The sequence below is a fragment of the Rhinoderma darwinii genome, chromosome 3 (genome assembly GCF_050947455.1).
Source record: "Rhinoderma darwinii isolate aRhiDar2 chromosome 3, aRhiDar2.hap1, whole genome shotgun sequence".
NCBI classification, from domain to species: domain Eukaryota; kingdom Metazoa; phylum Chordata; class Amphibia; order Anura; family Rhinodermatidae; genus Rhinoderma; species Rhinoderma darwinii.
In genome coordinates, this window is record NC_134689.1 from 229,353,835 (window position 1) to 229,371,262 (window position 17,428).

Sequence of the window (17,428 nt, forward strand, 5' to 3'; positions counted from 1 at the left end):
AGTGTCATTAGATGGAAAGTAAGGTTTGACTGCAGGTTATATTAAATTCATACTTCAAATACAAAATTTAGTGTATAACGGTGTTCAACATTCTTAAAATAGTAGGACAAGATTAATATGTTTGTCCTGTTCCAATGATTAAAAAAATAAAATATATTGCCTGGTAGTGCAATTAAATATACTGTACATATACACTGAAAAGGGTGGACTAGTTTTATGTACAGTAAAACTCTATTTTAAATTCTATTTGTCAAAGGCTTATAAAGGGAATAAGTACAATGCCACATGTGATGCCCTATGAAAGCTGGATCGATAAAGCGGGTCCATTATATGGCCTCTAGCGAACCAAAACGGTGGATCGAAGGCAATTTCAGGGCTTCCTCACATCTTTGCCAAGACATGTTTATAAGAGGGCACTTTAGAAAGCCCTAATGTAAAGTGGTCTGCCATGGTGATGGGTTCCCTTTACACATAGCTGGAGCTGCTGTTTTTTTTTTTTATTATAGTTTTATTTCCTCCATCTTTATACCAATAATAATTGATTGATTTTCCTATAATGTGCATAGATGACACAGGATATGAGGGATTTCATTTTATTGTACTTTGACATTGCTGTACAGAAAAAAAAAAATGTACAAAAAAAAATCATGCATTTGATTTATGTACAGTGACTGAATACCCAACCATGCATCACCGTCTTCCAAGATACAAAAGTATATACAGTATATGAAGGTTACAGCACAGTTTATAACATGGCAGTGCATTTCTGTACAATGCTGATTGACTAGCTGCAGTCAAAATGGAAAATAACTTATCGTAACTGTCACAATTTCACATTATATTGAATTGGTTCCTTCCAAAACACCTACGGTTAAACCTATTCCATTTCCTAATCAACTATATTAGTCAATATCTTCTCTTCACGACATACTTCCTGACCTTCTACGACATACAGAAAACCCACCTAAACTCACGCACTTGCCATATGCATGGCCCAACAAGTCTAAAGCCTCCCGCCAAAACAGTATTCATTACTCTGCAGAGTCTACATCTCCTAAATCCTTCACTAGTTTCTACTTTTCTTACAATTTTCTACCTCCGAAAACCTTAAAAAAAATAAGATTAAAAAAAACAAAAAAATAAATAAACTTTGACAGTATTTCTCAAAGTCAACTGCCATGTTTGAAGGGAAAGAAAAAAAAACCTGCATCTGTGGGAAGTCAATGGGTGGTCTTTAAAATCTTCAAAGATACAATAAAATTGGCTTCGGAAAAACCCTCTATACTACATAAAAAAATTAAATACGTATCACAAAAACACATAAATGGAGGAATGTACAGTAAAACAAAAAGGAAAAAGATTCCAGTAGGTAACATGGAAAACCTGCTAAAACAGAGTCTCTTCAGGATTTGCTCAAACAAGTTTCAGATGTAAAAATAACAAAGCTTTGGGTATTTCTGACATTCTGAATAAGAACAAAATGACCGGCTCAGATTACAGTCTAAGTGTATTTCCAGAACCTTCCTGCTGGAGAAGTCCAAGGTGAACAAAACACCAAATATGGCTGCGGTTACTGGATCTAACTTTACACTTGGATTCTCTCAACGTTACAGGCATTATCCAATAGATTTACTGTCATGTAGACGTTGTAATGCCCTACGCTTAAAATAAAGAATCATTTCAAAACCGTCATTGTCGGGATGAAAAATAATTTATTGTTCACATCCCATTTATTATTCCCCGCTTCTGGAGATTGGGGGAAGACGACTCTAGTTTTAACAGTGTTAACTGCATACCGGTAGCTGCCACTGAAAGGGAACATGGGGTAACATACGGTAGGATCCTGGAAATAATCCCAGTACACTCACATTTAAAAGATAAAAATGTACATGTCTATAAACAAGTCCAGCAAAAAGGCAATCTGAAACGCTTTTGCCACTTAAACCAACGTTTCTTTCCGCTTTAGGCCTTGTGTCTTCTCTCGTGTTTTACGACTGCCGCTCTGTGTTCTTTGAATTTTCCAAGCCTTAGGCTCCCCTGGGGAGTCTGCAATAGAACAGTCAGCATTTGCTTTAAAGTCCATTTCTACAACGGCAGAAATAGTGGACGATCGCCTCTGTAGTTTGGGGTTTGCCGCTGGCGGGTGATTTTCTTCACATTCTTCACTGAGGTCCGGCAGCTCTTTTAATTCGGTTGTTGATGCGTGTTGGTATGGCGCAATTGCTGTCCTAATACAGTTTAGCCATTGTTGTTTGTGAAAGATGTCATTAGCTTGGAGTGTGTGACTCTGGCCAAGGCAGGCCTCTTGGAACCGGACTCTGAAGATGTTTTTGGCTAAAAAGTTAAAAGAAATGAAAAGCTATAAAAGGGGTCCTTTAAATAAACATGGTATATTTGGGGGGAAAAAATACAAGTTGAGACTGCAGACTGAAAGAAATAGCCGAGAGCTTAATAAAATGAATGCTACATATTGAGATCCCCATTATCAAAAACTGAGCGCTCCATAAGTACAGTGGAGTTGAACAACGGTTGATGAAGTACTATGGGGAAAGGCGGCAGCAAATATATTTAACATTCCCACCACTAACTGGAACATTTACATCATTTTGGGAGGAGGAATCCTTTAAAGACCTACATTTAATTTTTTTGAGTTTTGTAATTCATAATTATAAGTCTTCCGCATTACAAAAACATTCAAATGACACATTATACAGAGTAACAAAGCCTACATTGGAACGCACGGTAGTATACCTTTGTCTGAATTGCTGAATGCCCCTCTGAAGGAGCCGCCCATTCTCACATCGCCATCTTGAAGATCCTCCAACACCAAGTCTTGGACAGGGATTGGCTGCCGGTAAACCTGGTAAGAGAGACGCTCGTTCCGTGTAACCGGGCGTGTTAGAACCAGAACGTCTTGAAAAAGGAACAGGTACAGCTTCTGAAGAAACAAAAAAAAACGCCAGATTAGATTATTCCAAATCATTGGCGTCACCACAGGTCTATTCACTGAACATCAATCTACATTGCAATTAGATTATAAAGCATTAAAATGGAGAGATCTACTTTATTACAACTTGGTCATGTAACTGCAGCATAGAAGTGTTCTTCACAAAGCACAAGAACATGGAAGTTATGATAAGTCTGTAACGTAGCTTCATAAAATCAAACTACTTCCTGTCCCAAAGTAATAATTTGCTGACCATGCTAACTGCATATATGAGCGTGCCATGGTGTCACCGCAGCATGTGGAACACGGCAGGAAATGTGCTGCGTCTACATTGGTGAAACCCATTTGAATGTGATCTCATTGTTTACTTTTCATTCTTTTGGAAGCCTTACAGCAGAAGAATGCAGTCAGGCCACATGGCATCATTTTTAGTAGTATCTAGGAGCAGCACAAAGTCTCGTTTTATTACACGGACACTTACATGGCCATTCTTATTCTTTAACTCTCCATGACACAGTAGGGACTTGCTTGATTCTATCCGCAAGTCTCTTTGTTTGTCGTCGAGGTACTCTAACTTATCGATGTAATACTGGCATTCAGACTCGCCCTTTTTCACGTTGATGTCTGTAAGAACACCTTGGATTAAGCAAAGCTGTAAAGGGAAACAAAAATGAAATGTAGTAACAAAACTTTGAAAATCGCGACACACATTTATTTTACCTTCACAAGGCAAACAATTTTAAAAGGGATCCGCCATAATTGTTTTTTCATTAATATGAATATTGGGGCCGTATCAGATATGTAATACCAAGCCCTACAATTCTCTGATCAGTTTTAGTCTACCGTTACCAGCCGGTCATGTCACAAAATAGTTATTCGGTACCATGATCTTCCGTAACCAAATAAAGCGAGATTTAGTGGATTTCTCCCTCCCATATTTAAGTCCAGCTAGACGAATAGGTCCACCACCATGTATGATGACAGTTCTATTTTTGTCACAGAAGACTGTGTGAATTCATGCAGAACATGTGGTCTTAGAGGTCACGTAATTAACCTGACCGTCGTTATGCAGACCAGGGACACCCTTCAGGGACTTCAGGTCACATAGTTACACAGCTTCTCATCATTGTAGTATCATTTAAAAAAATAAAAAATAATAGTGTTACACTTACCGCTTCCTCCAAACGCTTCACGTCTGGATGGTCTTTAGGAGTGTGTCGCAAAATTTCTTTGAGAAGCAGGGGATACTTGACTAGACGGCTTCTTGGAATATCAAGGAAACTCCACAGGTCCAGCTTGCGGCTGAAAGGGGACTCAAGACATCTCTGTAGAAAATCCTGAACCCTACGATCCAACTTCTTCTGATCCAGAAGAGCTTTTGCTGCTAACTGGTTACTGCAATAACCTTTATATGCATGGAGTCGTGGCAACTAAGGAGAAAAATAAATACATTTTCTTAGTAAACCGGAAAAAAAACCCTGAATAAAAGTAAAAACAAACAAACTTCTCCTGGGCAGGGATTTTGTTCTCAGCTATAACATGGTCTGAAAAACAGAATCCATCAAAATTCAGTAGAACCTACCCAGTTGATAAGAATGTGACCAACTTGTCCAACTGTCCCATCTGGTCTTGTTGCTTCTCCAAGTTTCGTGAGAAGTTCTTAAAAGAAAAAAAGATATATATACACATTATAAATCTAAACAAACACTTGGCCAAGGGGTGGACAATAAGTCACACTATAGATAACCGTAGCTGTACCTTCATGCAGGGGAATGTAGGCATCCAAATCGCCAAATATTTGTGCCAGCTCCTCCTCAGACATAATGGATAGCTTAAGCATTGGGTCATGGTAGGCCTTTCTTGCCAACTTGAGGTCTTCAATAAGGTCTTGTTCTCCCCTTGTCATTTCAAATATAGCCTTTAAATAAAATAGAAGAGAAACTGTGTAAATAGATGGTAAACCCATTATGATTACAATTCCCATAAGCCCAGCTACACATTCATAGGGATCCCCAAAACCATAGATTTACTAAGCTGCTTTACATATGTATACACCACATAGATCTTACATTTCATGCTCAAAAGTAGTCCTGCAGTATATCAAATGATACCATTTACTGCCCAATCTATGAAAATGCTCCCCAGTCTTTAGTAGTATGTATACTTCAACGCGTACCTCTTGCCGTTTAATTTCTTTGGTGCTTAACGATTCCTTCATATTGACATCTAACATTTCAGACCATAGGACACTGTTTCTTCGTTTTGGAGGGGTCGGAGCAGCCAGTTTGCTACAAGATTTGTGTGTACTGCCTGGGGACTTGTTTTCAGCTCGCATTGCGAATGACTATTAGGAAGAAAACATAGGAACTAGTTAGTATTAGCAGAATTATTTTCACGATCCAATGTTAAGTCATGCCCATCGAGACATACTTTGTCACAAGCACATAGGAAAAACTAGAAGATACAACATTGGATGATTTCAGGAAAATCTAACCAATGTCAACACAAACAAAAACCTGGTGCACCCATATAATATGGGGCAATAGATGTAGGAGCAGCAACAACGCTGTACTATGCGCTAGTAGGATTTATAACTACAAAGGTTACTTGTAAAACATTCCATATTGAGATTTCATAGTAGGCATCTCAGAATATTCATTTACCTGGATGGTTTGGCCAAAGCGGCGGACTGCGCCATTTCTCACAGGAGATATCAAGTTTGCAAGTGATGTTACACGCGCTAAAGGCCGTACTCTCTTGTTGCTCGGCTCCTGAAAATGCAGAACACACACATTAAGGTTAGCCTGAAGCCTTCCATTTTTACAGCCTTGCTACTACATGAATGCTATCAAATCACAGGCATTCAACACAAAGCAAATATGAAACGCTAACGGGCATGTAATGGAAGTCGCACAATAGCGGCTTACGTAGGTTGGCCTGTCTGCACGCAAGCTGCATAGAGCAGGAAAACAAAAGTAATCTAAGTAAATGTTCAAGGGGCAAGCTCTTGGCATAGAAATATACTTAGAAAAATGAAGACGAATATTTACCAAGAACTAAACACATAAGCATTAAATATGGCAAAAGGGCAAGGCAGATGAAGTGTAACAAAGTTACCAGCTCAAAACACTTTTCAACGCTTGCTGCGAGGAGGAATTGTTTACTTGGATATGTGCCAAAAATAATGAAGCGGAGTCTAAGGCTGTGTTCACACAGAGTTTTTTTTGCAGGAGGAAAATTCTGCCTCAAAATTCCGTTTGGGATTTTGGGGCAGATTTTGACCTTCCTGTGTGCTGTTTGCCACGATTTTCGCTGCGTTTTTAGCTCGCGCCCATTGAGTGCTACGGGCAAAAAACTCAGCGAAATACGCTTTCTCTGCCTCCCATTAATGTCAATGGGAGGTCAGAGGCGTAACCGCACGAAGATAGGGCATGTCACTTCTTTCTCCCACAAGGCGGTTTTACCGCTCGCAGGAGAAAACCGCCTCTGCCTTCCATTGAAATCAATGGGAGGCATTTTCGGCCAGTTTGACGTTTTGCTGAGCGGTTTCTGCGCCAAAAAACTAGTCAAAATACTCAGCGTGAACAGGGTTTAAGGGTCAGTTCACATGTAGTTTTTTGACACATTTTTTTGACGAGGACACGCCGGAAAACGCGCCAAAAAATGGCTCCCATTGATTTCAATGGGAGGCGGAGGAGTTTTTTTTCCCCGCGAGCGGAAAAACCGTCTCACGGGAAAAAGCGACATGCCCTATCTTGGAGCATTTAAGTCTCTGACTTCCCATCGGTTTTCGCCCGTGACCATTTGGCGCCGCTGGCAAAAACCGCCGTGAAATACGCTTTCTCTGCCTCAAATTGATGTCAATGTGAGGTCAGAGACGTAAACGGCCGAAGATAGGGCATGTCCCATTTTTCCCCGCGATCCGCGTTTTCCACTCGCAGGAAACAAAACGCCTCTACCTCCTGTTGAAATCAATGGGAGGCATTTTCGGACGTTTTTTGGGGCGTTTACCGACGCGGTTCCCGCGTCAAAAAACTGTGTTAACTGACTCTAAACCTGTCTTACATCAAGTTGATTGGGTATTAACCTGCACACCATCTCCTAAAAACTATGTTGGTAAACCTTACTTCATGTGCTAGTGTTTGCAATTCTAAAATAGTATATTCTAAATAACTGCCGCTTAAACCTGGACATTACATAGTAGGCTTTACACGGTGACCAGTGTTTGCAGCAAAAGAGGGGAAGACTAACAGGCAACATCTACCTGACTGCTTCACAATACAACACCAGACAGTACGTCACACAGATTTTACTAAAGCACACAAGAGCATCTGCTAACGCGTTTTACATCTCTACACAGCTTTAGGAAGTCATTCATATCAGAGCGCTTAACATCCATTTCATAAGATTATAGTGTGTTCTACATACAAATGTTAACCTCTACCGCCTTGTAATGAAATAGTCATGTGTAAGCAAAGGAAACATAATAATCTTCCTTTAACCCACTATCAATGATCCCTCACTGCAGAACAAATCTTATCTTCAGATTTTATTTTCTACAAATAGGTCAAATCATTGTATGCATAGCAAAAGGTAAAAGAAAACTTCCCCTCTGTGACCCAAGTCCTTAATAAGAAGTCAAACAGAGGACAATAGTTTTCTCTGTCCACCAAAACACAGGTGTGAAAGCCATTATGTCACTTGCCTAGGTTCATATTACAGGGCCACTGACTTCATCTGTAGCCACATTTTAACATGAAGAAGGGACAAAGGGGCCCCTTATATTAATGGATCAAACCCAACCGCCAGTATGTAATCTGCGTATTCAACGTGACAGTTGAAAAATACTGAAAAAACAGGTTATGCCTGAAAGTCCACGTACGTCGAGCGTCCTCAGCCGTCTCAATACATTGCTAAAATAATACAGCCACTATAAAGCTACGTCACCATATCAAGAGCAACAGCAATAGAGTAACTCGGTGTGCAGCAAGTCCGAGAATACTTGCCGTAGTGGACTAGAAAACCGCAATCCAATTATTTTGACGGAATTGATAGATGTAGGCAACTTTATTGTACACCGGAGACAACCACACTGCAGGCTGACCGTAAAAACTGTGCGGTCTACGTTCCAGGCCAAAATCCCATAAGATGTATTTAAAATCTGCACATATAGATATTTATTCATCATATGGTAAAGACATTAGTCCTACACACGGAGGGAGCAGCACAATATCACACTTTGTTCTCTCGTGAAAGGATGCATTGAGTAAAATCACTTCAAAAGATTATGTATACAAGAAGCGGACAGGAAAACAAACTGCAGCCCCAGATAAGGCTCACGAGTGGTTAAAAGTACAAAGAACTGCTTCACAACAACTGTCCAAACTGATTCCTGCTCATGCAAGGCAAGCAATTTCATTACAACCGAGGCACACCGCTTCAAGCTCTTCATGAAAATCTCCAAGAGCAAACCATGACTAAACAGAACTCCATTATGCTGTACGAGATACGTACAGGAGGGTCATTTCCATGAAACACGAGGGAGCTCAAAACGGGTTCACTGCTGTAAGACGGGAATGTGAAAAAAAACCCACAAAATGAGTAACATAGATAGATGGGATATACATGTTACTAATAAGACGATAAGAGGGGGAAAAAAGGAACTGGTACAACATAACCATGAGGGCTCTGGTTGCCCCATTACAACAGCATGTAAATCTGGTATATACACAAGGTTGCAGCTCCATAGGAAATCATTATTAACCAGTACATACCTCCAATTCCTTTGATGCCGGATTCTGAACGGTTATCACCTGAATAGTCCTTTTAATAGGCAAGAGACCACCGATTTCATCATGAGCCACCATACTTTATAATATGTCCCTCACACGAGTCGCTACTAATCCACTTTTGATGCCCAAGTCCTTGTGGGGCTTTTACGTTTTCATAGACAAGTCTCCTGTGTGCTAGGAAACACTCACAGCTCCTTCCCATACTGCATACTTCCCTGGCTTCAATGGTGTGAGCTTAACAAAGTGCAGCAACTGTTCTAAACTTAAAAGTGGGAGGAGCTGCCACAGCTGCCTTCTGGGCGGGTTTCCATGGAATCCCATGTCATTTGTCTGACAGCTGGTACACCTACATTCTACAGATCAAGTTACAAATAGCATTGCAGGAGCCAGCGTACGCTCAGAAAGGCAGCTAGAAACAACCCGTAGTACTTAGGAACTTTAAATACAGACGTCTTGTGCAGTGGTTATTAAAATGTTCCGGTAACAGGGGTAGGGACTTCTTTATACAGCAGAATTTGTATTGAAAAGCTCATTTCAAAAGAACTGGAGACAACTATATAGCACTACATACATACAGAGCTACAACTGTAGCAGATTATGGCTTGTAAGCTTGCATGGGCAGGGTTTCCTGCCAAACGTATCTAGCATTTGTCTGCAATTAACTCCTGACATGTCATAGCGCTCAGAAAGTCTATGGGCCCGTACTCCGATACATCGGCTTTCTGGAAAAAGCCGGACAGAAAACGAAGTGGCTGAGCGCTCACACGAGCAATTCGGACGCCTCATTTTAGCGATTGGTGGGGGGGGTCTCCGTGCTCGGACCCCCACCAATCAAAACTTCACGTCACTATGACACATCAGAAGTTCGTCAAACGCTTAGTTACAGAATAATAATAATTACTCATTTTTAAAAAAAAAAAAATTTTTTACCTAGAGTATTGCCCCTCCTCTTAACCCCATTATCCATTCTGGTCCTGGTGCCACCAGTTTCCAGATATAAGTGGGTGTTGATATGACACTCGTATATCTTTCATCCTAAAGTACTGTATATCTGGTTTAGGATGGCTTTAGGCTTCGTTCACATCTGCGTTGGGGTCCCATTCCGACGGAGGTTTCCATCAACGGGACCCTGAACAGACACGAACTGACACGAACGGAAACCAGTGGTTTCCGTCGCCATTGATTTCAATGGTGACGGATCCAGTGCCCATGGTTAAACTAGTGGGATCTCGCTCGTTACTTTGAAGTATCGGCTGTAACATATAGCTGACACCTGCATTGTATCGCGCGGGCTCAGCCCGTGAGCCTGCTCCATACTTCCCATCGGGAAGGGGTTGAATGGAGATTATCAGTATAGGAGATAACGGAGATAAACTAGTGAGCAGGCATTTTTCGGCCAGTGAGGCCACATTCACACTGGTGTATTTTGCGTCCATAATTGTAAACAAAAATCAGACCTGGGTCCAAAACCGAGGCTGCACAAATCTTTCCATTATACTTTTTCTCTGTGTAGGCTCCACTCCTGGTTTTGGTTTACAAATACTGACCAAAATACTGCTGTGAAAAAAGTGGCCTAATCCTGATAAAGAAGACTACGGTCTGCCTCTTCTCAGTCTGCAATGGCTGCTTTCAGGGAATGGTTGACTGTTCACATCTGTGTTGGGGTCTCTTTCTGACGTTCCGTCGGAGGTTTCCGTCAGAACGGAACCCTGAACAGACACAAACAAGGACACGAACGGAAGCCAGAGGTTTCCATCACCGTTAATTTCATCGCACTTTTTCACAGCAGTATTTTGGTCAGTATTTGTAAACCAAAACCAGGAGTAGAGCCTACACAGAGAAAAAGTAGAATGGAAAGATTTGTGCAGCCTCCGTTTTGGACCCACGTCTGATTTTTGTTTACAATTATGGACGCAAAATACACCAGTGTGAACGTGGCCTCACTGGCCGAAAAATGCCTGCTCACTAGTTTATCTCAGTTATCGCCTATACTGATAATCTCCATTTAACCCGATCCTGACGGGAAGTATGGAGCGGGCTCACGGGCTGAGCCTGCGCGATACAATGCAGGTGTCAGCTATATGTTACAGCCGATACTTCAAAGTAACGAGCGGGATCGCACTCGAGTGCAATTCCACTGGTTTAACCCATTAAATGCTGCGGTCTAAAGTGACCACGGCTTTTAAATAGTTAGAAAAAGGGGGCAACCCCCCTCTAACAGCTCATCGGCCTCCTGCGATGCGATCGCAGGATGGTTGCTATTGCAGCCTGGGGGCCTAATGAAGGCCCCCAGGTCCGCCATCTTTGTGCTCCTATTACTAGAAGCCCTTTTAGAGGGACTAATAAAAATAGTAAAAAATTCAGTTAAAGGTTTATTTTTAGTTTTTTAATGTACAAAAACATTTTCCCACTAAAGCACTGTAAAAAAAACAAACATAGTTGGTATCGCTGCGTCCGTAAAAGTTTGAATTATTACAATATATCATTATTAAGTACAATTTAGGCCCCATTCAGATCACATTTGTGCTATCCGCCGAGCATGTAAGTTTTTAAACACCAAAAAGGATTGAAAAGTATAGCTCGGCGTTTACATAGACTATAATGGGTCAAACGTAGACCAAAATAGCATCCGTTTGGACTAGGTTTGTCATGGGTTACTGATTTTTGAAAGTACTGAAAAGCATAGTCTGCTATGCTATTCTGTACATACAAAAAAAAAAAGTATATGAGACGTAGCGGGTTTTTTTTTTTTTAATCACCGATCTCAATGGACGATGTCTGCAAATGTAAGGCTATATGTTTTTCTATCAGTGTTTTCTTACTATACTTACCAACGTATGAGTATACGCTAAACGTACACGCTACAAAAAAACAGCCGGAAACAGAAGATGGTACACGTTTGTATACATTTTAAATGGTCCACATTTTTATAAAAACATATACGGTTGGCAGATAGCACAAACGCTATGTGAATGGGGCCTTAGCCCAGAAAAAAATATTCCATCATGCTGTTTAAATCGACGGGAAAAAAAAAAAAAAGTTATGGCTCACAGAACTTGGCGACAAAATAAAAATTTATTTTTAGTTGGTTTTTTCCTTGTAAAAGTAGTAAAATATAAAGAAAAATATATATATAAATTTGGTATCTTCATATTGACCCGCAGAATAAAGATAACAAAGAAAATTGTAGAAATGAAAGTGCTCTGTGGCTTCTTAGGTCGTCAACCTTTTTGTGGCTTACAAAATTGCTGTCCATAGAAATTACACTCGGAGTAAAGTGCCATTAAAGGGGTTATTATGTAACTAAAATACATTGTTGATCTATATACAGGGGTCACAACTGTTGGAATCCCCCACACATGCAAAGTCAATGGCCAACCACGCAGTCTTCGTAGAAAAGACACAGCAAAGTCGACCGCACACAAGTCGTACCCACACAGACCAGATATTATTGGCAAGTCCTGGTTGTAGGCCATCAATGGAAAACATGTCCTCCAATTTCTGTTGGATTTGTAAGGCGGGAAGTGACATTTTAGTGGCACCTTATGGTTGCGACTAAAGGTACAACATTTTGTGCTGCTTGCGCCAATTATGGTTTACATATAGTCCAGGAGCCATGGTTAGACTTCTTTATGAACTACAACATTAAAACATCGCATCTGCACGGTACCAGTACGCTGGCTTAAAGCGCAAGCCAAGGTCATGTGATTATAGATACATTTATCACAAAACAATCCAAAAAACAGACACACAACATAAAAAAATAAACCACATGACAATTGCCTAGACGGATACCGATTAAATAAAAAGAAACAAAAGCTAGGGCTTCACAGCATCAATTGATCGCCTGCAAATCGTGATGAAATACTATCACCACAAATTCAATGTTTCCCTAGGGCTAAAATACATTTCCAAGGATGTTTATAACCATGTTGGATTTTTTTCAGATTTTTGCAACTGTCTGCCTGTTAGAAAAGCATTGCAGGGGAGGCCAAGCCTAAAAGGGTACTACTGTCCATCTCCTGGCATGCCTTGGCTTCATTATTTGGTTATCTTAAAGGGACACTCCAGCCAAAATTAAACTTTCCCATATGAACCATAATGGTATTCATCGTGTGACTGGGATGGTTGCTAAGCAAGTGTTTGAATCAGGCTCGGTGACACGCTTTCTCTTGATTCTATGGAGAGCTGACCAATGCACGTCATACACTTCTCATTGTTCCAGCCCAGCTTCTTCCACTGCAGTGTGATTGTTACAGTGTGATTGTGTAGTGAAAGAAGCTGGGCTGGAACAATGAGAAGTGTATGATGCTGATTGGTCACTGATTGGTCAGCCTCATACACTCCTCTAATTAGCATAAATTAAAATGGTTAATAACTTGGTCAAAAATGATTGTTTTTCAAAATAAAAACCACTGCTGTCACCTACATTACAGCGCCAATCAGAATATGTAGGAGATAGGGAACTTATAATCTGGTGACAGAGCCTCTTTAAACTGAGCACTGGTACAGTCTGTAGTAGCAGAACAGATCTGGGTGACTATCTGACAGGCCTGGGCTGCACCCTAGGATTTTTTTTTTACATAAAACTGTACAAGAGCTTAGAAGCAAATCCTATCTGTCCAACTAGATAAAGTTGAGCTATCAGGCTCCCCCTGGTTTTTCTAGATATCCATCAACTAAAAGTAGATATCACTTCTAGCACTAAAATAAACTTTACAATGGCTTCATTAAATCGTACAGGATGTTAGAAAGATATACACTTCAGGTCCTCAGCCAGGCTGTGGGTTTTCTGGAGAACCCCTTAAATGAGCACAGTTGGTCTGTAGACGATGTTAAATCCTTCACAAACACGTTGGGCCACATTAATGCGAATTGGCGCACACCGTATTTTTGGGTAGATAATGGCGCACACACACACACACACACACACACACACACACACACACACACGGTTTCATCTTTTTTTGGCGGCTGTTTGTATGTGTGTGTGTTCAAGTGGTGAATTGACCTCACAAATTGATATTGGTAGGAGGACATCAATATAATGTACTTCTGCCATATTCGTTCCCTTCACATAGTTTTAACCCCTTCCCGCTCCTTGACGTACTATTACGTCATGGCAGCTGTATCGTTCGCGCTCCATGACGTAATAGTACGTCACAGGAGTAACGGCCGTTTCGGCCGTCCTCCCGACACATACAGGAGCTGTGACGCTGCTGTCTTGTTCAGCAGCTGTCACAGCTCCTACAGCGGGGACCAATCGCTGTGTCCCCGCTGATTAACCCCTTAAAAGCCGCGTTCTATAGAGATCGCGGCTTTTTAGGGGTTAAGCTGCCATCGCCGGCCTGCTACGCGATAGCGGCCGGCGATGGTGACTATGGCAACCGGACACCAAACAATGGCGTCCGGCTATGCCATAGACGGAAGCCTAGTGGGTCCTGACAACGTCAGGACCCACTATGCTTGCTGTCAGTGAGTAGCTGACAGTTCTAATACACTGCACTACGCATGTAGTGCAGTGTATTAGAATAGCGATCAGAGCCCCCTGCCCTCATGTCCCCTAGTGGGACAAAGTAATAAAGTAAAAAAAAAGTTACAAAAAGATGTGTAAAAATAATAAAATAAAAGATTTAAAAGTAATAAAAGTAAAAATCCCCCTTTTTCCCTTATCAGTCCTTTATTATTAATAAAAATATATAAACAAACAAATAAACTATACATAATTGGTATCGCCGCGTCCGTAACGGCCTGAACTACAAAATTATTTCATTATTTATCCCGCACGGTGAAGGCCGTAAAATAAAATAATAATAAACCGTACCACAACAATTGTTTGGTCACTTCACCTCCCAAAAAATGGAATAAAAAGAGATAAAAAAGTCGCATGTACCTAAAAATGGTAGTGATCGAAACTACAGTTCGTTACGCAAAAAATAAGTCCTCGCACGGCTTTATTGATTGAAAAATAAAAAAGTTCTGGCTCTTAGAATAAGGTAACACAAAAAGTGAATGGTTGTTTACAAAACGTATTTTATTGTGCAAACGCCATAAGACATAAAAAAAAACTATAAACATCTGGTATCGCCGTAATCGTATCGCCCCGCAGAATAAAGTGAATATGTCATTTATAGCGCACGGTGACCGCCGTAAAAAAAAAAAGAATAAAAAAAGAATAGTAGAATTGCTGTTTTTTAGTCACCACGCCACCTAAAAATAGAATAAAAACTGATCAAAAAGCCGCATGCACCCCAAGAAAACTACAATGGATTCCTCAAGGGGTCTAGTTTCCAAATTGGGGTCACTTTTGGGGGGTTCCCAATGTTTTGGCACCACAAGACCTCTTCAAACCGGACATGGTGCCTAATAAAAAAGAGGCCTCAAAATCCACTAGGTGCTCCTTTGCTTCGGAGGCCGATGCTTCAGTCCATTACCGCACTAGGGCCACATGGGGGATATTTCTAAAAACGGCAGAATCTGGGCAATACGTATTAAGTTGCGTTTCTCTGATAAATCCTTTTGTGTTATAAAAAAAAATGGTATAAAGAGGATTTTCTGACAAAAAAAAATAAATGTAAATTTCACCTCTACTTTGCTCTAAATTCCTGTGAAACACCTAAAGGGTTCATAAACTTTCTAAATGCTGTTGTGAATACTTTGAGGGGTCTAGTTTCTAAAATGGGGTATTTCATAGGGGTTTCTAATATATGGGCCCCTCAAAGCAACTTCAGAACTGAACTGGAACCTAAAAAAATAAATGAGGCAATACTTCGCTTCTTACATTATACTGATAATGAGCCGTGCCCACCCCGAGATGACCCCAGTTTTGACCGTTTGTATAAACGGAGACCCCTATTAGACCGTTCCAGTGCCCGGTTTTCCCCAGCATACACCCCGAGAAGTGTATTTCTATTGATGAGTCCCTGGCACATTTTAAAGGGAGGGTTCAATTCCGCGAGTACCTGCCGGGTAAGAGGGCAAGGTATGGCGTGAAGATGTATAAGCTGCGAGAGTGCATCAGGGTATACCTACAGGTTTAGGATATATGAAGGAAAGGCCACCCCCAAACCAGACTGCATCCTGGACTACAATAGGTACATGGGAGGGGTGGACTTGTAAGATCAAGCCCTACAGCGCCATGCGGTGTGGTATAAGAAGCTGGCCGTGCACATCATATAGATGGCTTTGTACAATGCGTACGTGCTACGTCGATGTGCAGGCCAGACGGGAACTTTCCTGGAATTTCAAGAGGTGATTATCAAGAACCTAATCTTTAGGGACCAAGAAGGGGGGGCACCCAGTACTTCTGGAAGCGGGGCCACACGCATCGTACCAGGGCGGCAACACTTTCCAGGGGAAGTTCCCCAAACTAGCAAGAAGGGAAAAAGTCAAAAGAGGTGCAAAGTCTGCTATAAGAGGGCGATAAGGGATGACACAATATATCAATGTGACACGTGTCCCGAATAACCAGAGCTCTGTATGAAAGTGTTTTAAAATTTATCATACATCCCTTGGTTTATAATTTACCCCAATTTTACTTACCCTGATGCCCTCCGCACAGCTTATCCCCCCTCGTCTTTCCCCTCTGAGCCCTGCTGTGTGCCCAGGCAGCTGATAACAGCCACATGTAGGGTATTGCCATACCCGGGAGAACCCACATTACAGTTTATGGGGTGTAGGTCTCCGGTCAAAATGCTCACTACACCTCTAGATGAATGCCTTAAGGGTGTAGTTTTTAAAACTGGGTCACTTCTTGCGGGTTTCAACTGTACTGGTACCTCAGGTGCTTCTGCATACATGACTTCGCACTAGAAAATCCCCAGTAGGCCAAATGGTGGTCCTTTCCTTCTGAGCCCTCCCACGGGCCCAAACGGCAGTTTATCACAACAAATGGGGTATTGCGGCCCTCAGAACAAATTGCGCAACAGAATGGGGTATTTTGTTTCTTGTGAAAATAAGAAATTTTGAGCCAAAACTACATATTATTTGGAAAAAATAATTTTGTTTTCATTCTCAGCCCAATTCAAATTAGTTCTGTGAAAAAACTATGGGGTCTAAATGGTCACATTACCCATAAATGAATTCCTTGAGGGGTGTAGTTTCCAAAATGGGGTCACTTCTGGTGGGTTTCCATTGCTTTGATACCTCTGGGGCTCTGCAAATGCGACATGGCAGCCGAAAACCAATCCAGCAAAATCTGGACTCCAAAGAACACACAGCGCTCCTTCCCTTCTGAGGCCTCCCATGGGCCCAAATGGCAGTTTATTGCCACAAATGGGGTATTGCTGCACTCAGGAGAAATTGGGCAACAAAATTGAGCATTTTGTTCCCTGTGAAAATAAGAAATTTTGATAAAAAATTACATCTTATTGGAAAAAATGACATTTTTTTAATGTCACAGCCCAATTGAAATAGGTGCTGTGAAAAAACTGTGTGCTCAAAATGCTAACAACAACCATAAATGAATTCCTTGAGGCGTGTAGTTTCCAAAATGGGGTCACTTTTGGTGGGTTTCCATTGCTTTGATACCCCTGAGGCTCTGCAAATGCGACATGGCACCCGAAAACCAATCCAGCAAAATCTGGACTCCAACAAACATATAGCGCTCCTTTCCTTCTGAGCCCTCCCATGGGCCCAAACGGCAGTTTATCACCACAAATGGGGTATTGCCACACTAAGGACAAATTGG

General features: G+C 41.3%; 1 protein-coding gene across 3 annotated transcripts in view; it reads right to left on the reverse strand.

Moving 5' to 3' along the window:
* Positions 1 to 554: 554 nt before the first annotated feature.
* Positions 555 to 17,428, reverse strand: part of NET1 (neuroepithelial cell transforming 1) — a 56,767-nt gene continuing 39,893 nt past the window's right edge. For 2 of the 3 annotated variants that reach the window (XM_075857502.1, XM_075857504.1), the window contains 8 exons: positions 5,611 to 5,718; positions 5,124 to 5,291; positions 4,706 to 4,865; positions 4,530 to 4,606; positions 4,120 to 4,377; positions 3,429 to 3,599; positions 2,752 to 2,938; positions 555 to 2,334 (listed from right to left, as the gene is read on the reverse strand). In XM_075857502.1, coding sequence (XP_075713617.1) covers positions 1,940 to 2,334; positions 2,752 to 2,938; positions 3,429 to 3,599; positions 4,120 to 4,377; positions 4,530 to 4,606; positions 4,706 to 4,865; positions 5,124 to 5,291; positions 5,611 to 5,718 — 1,524 coding nt within the window. In that variant the 3' untranslated portion in view covers positions 555 to 1,939. Of the gene's footprint in view, positions 2,335 to 2,751; positions 2,939 to 3,428; positions 3,600 to 4,119; positions 4,378 to 4,529; positions 4,607 to 4,705; positions 4,866 to 5,123; positions 5,292 to 5,610; positions 5,719 to 8,721; positions 8,988 to 17,428 lie in introns of those variants that run through there. The other variant, XM_075857503.1, reaches the window with a different exon arrangement.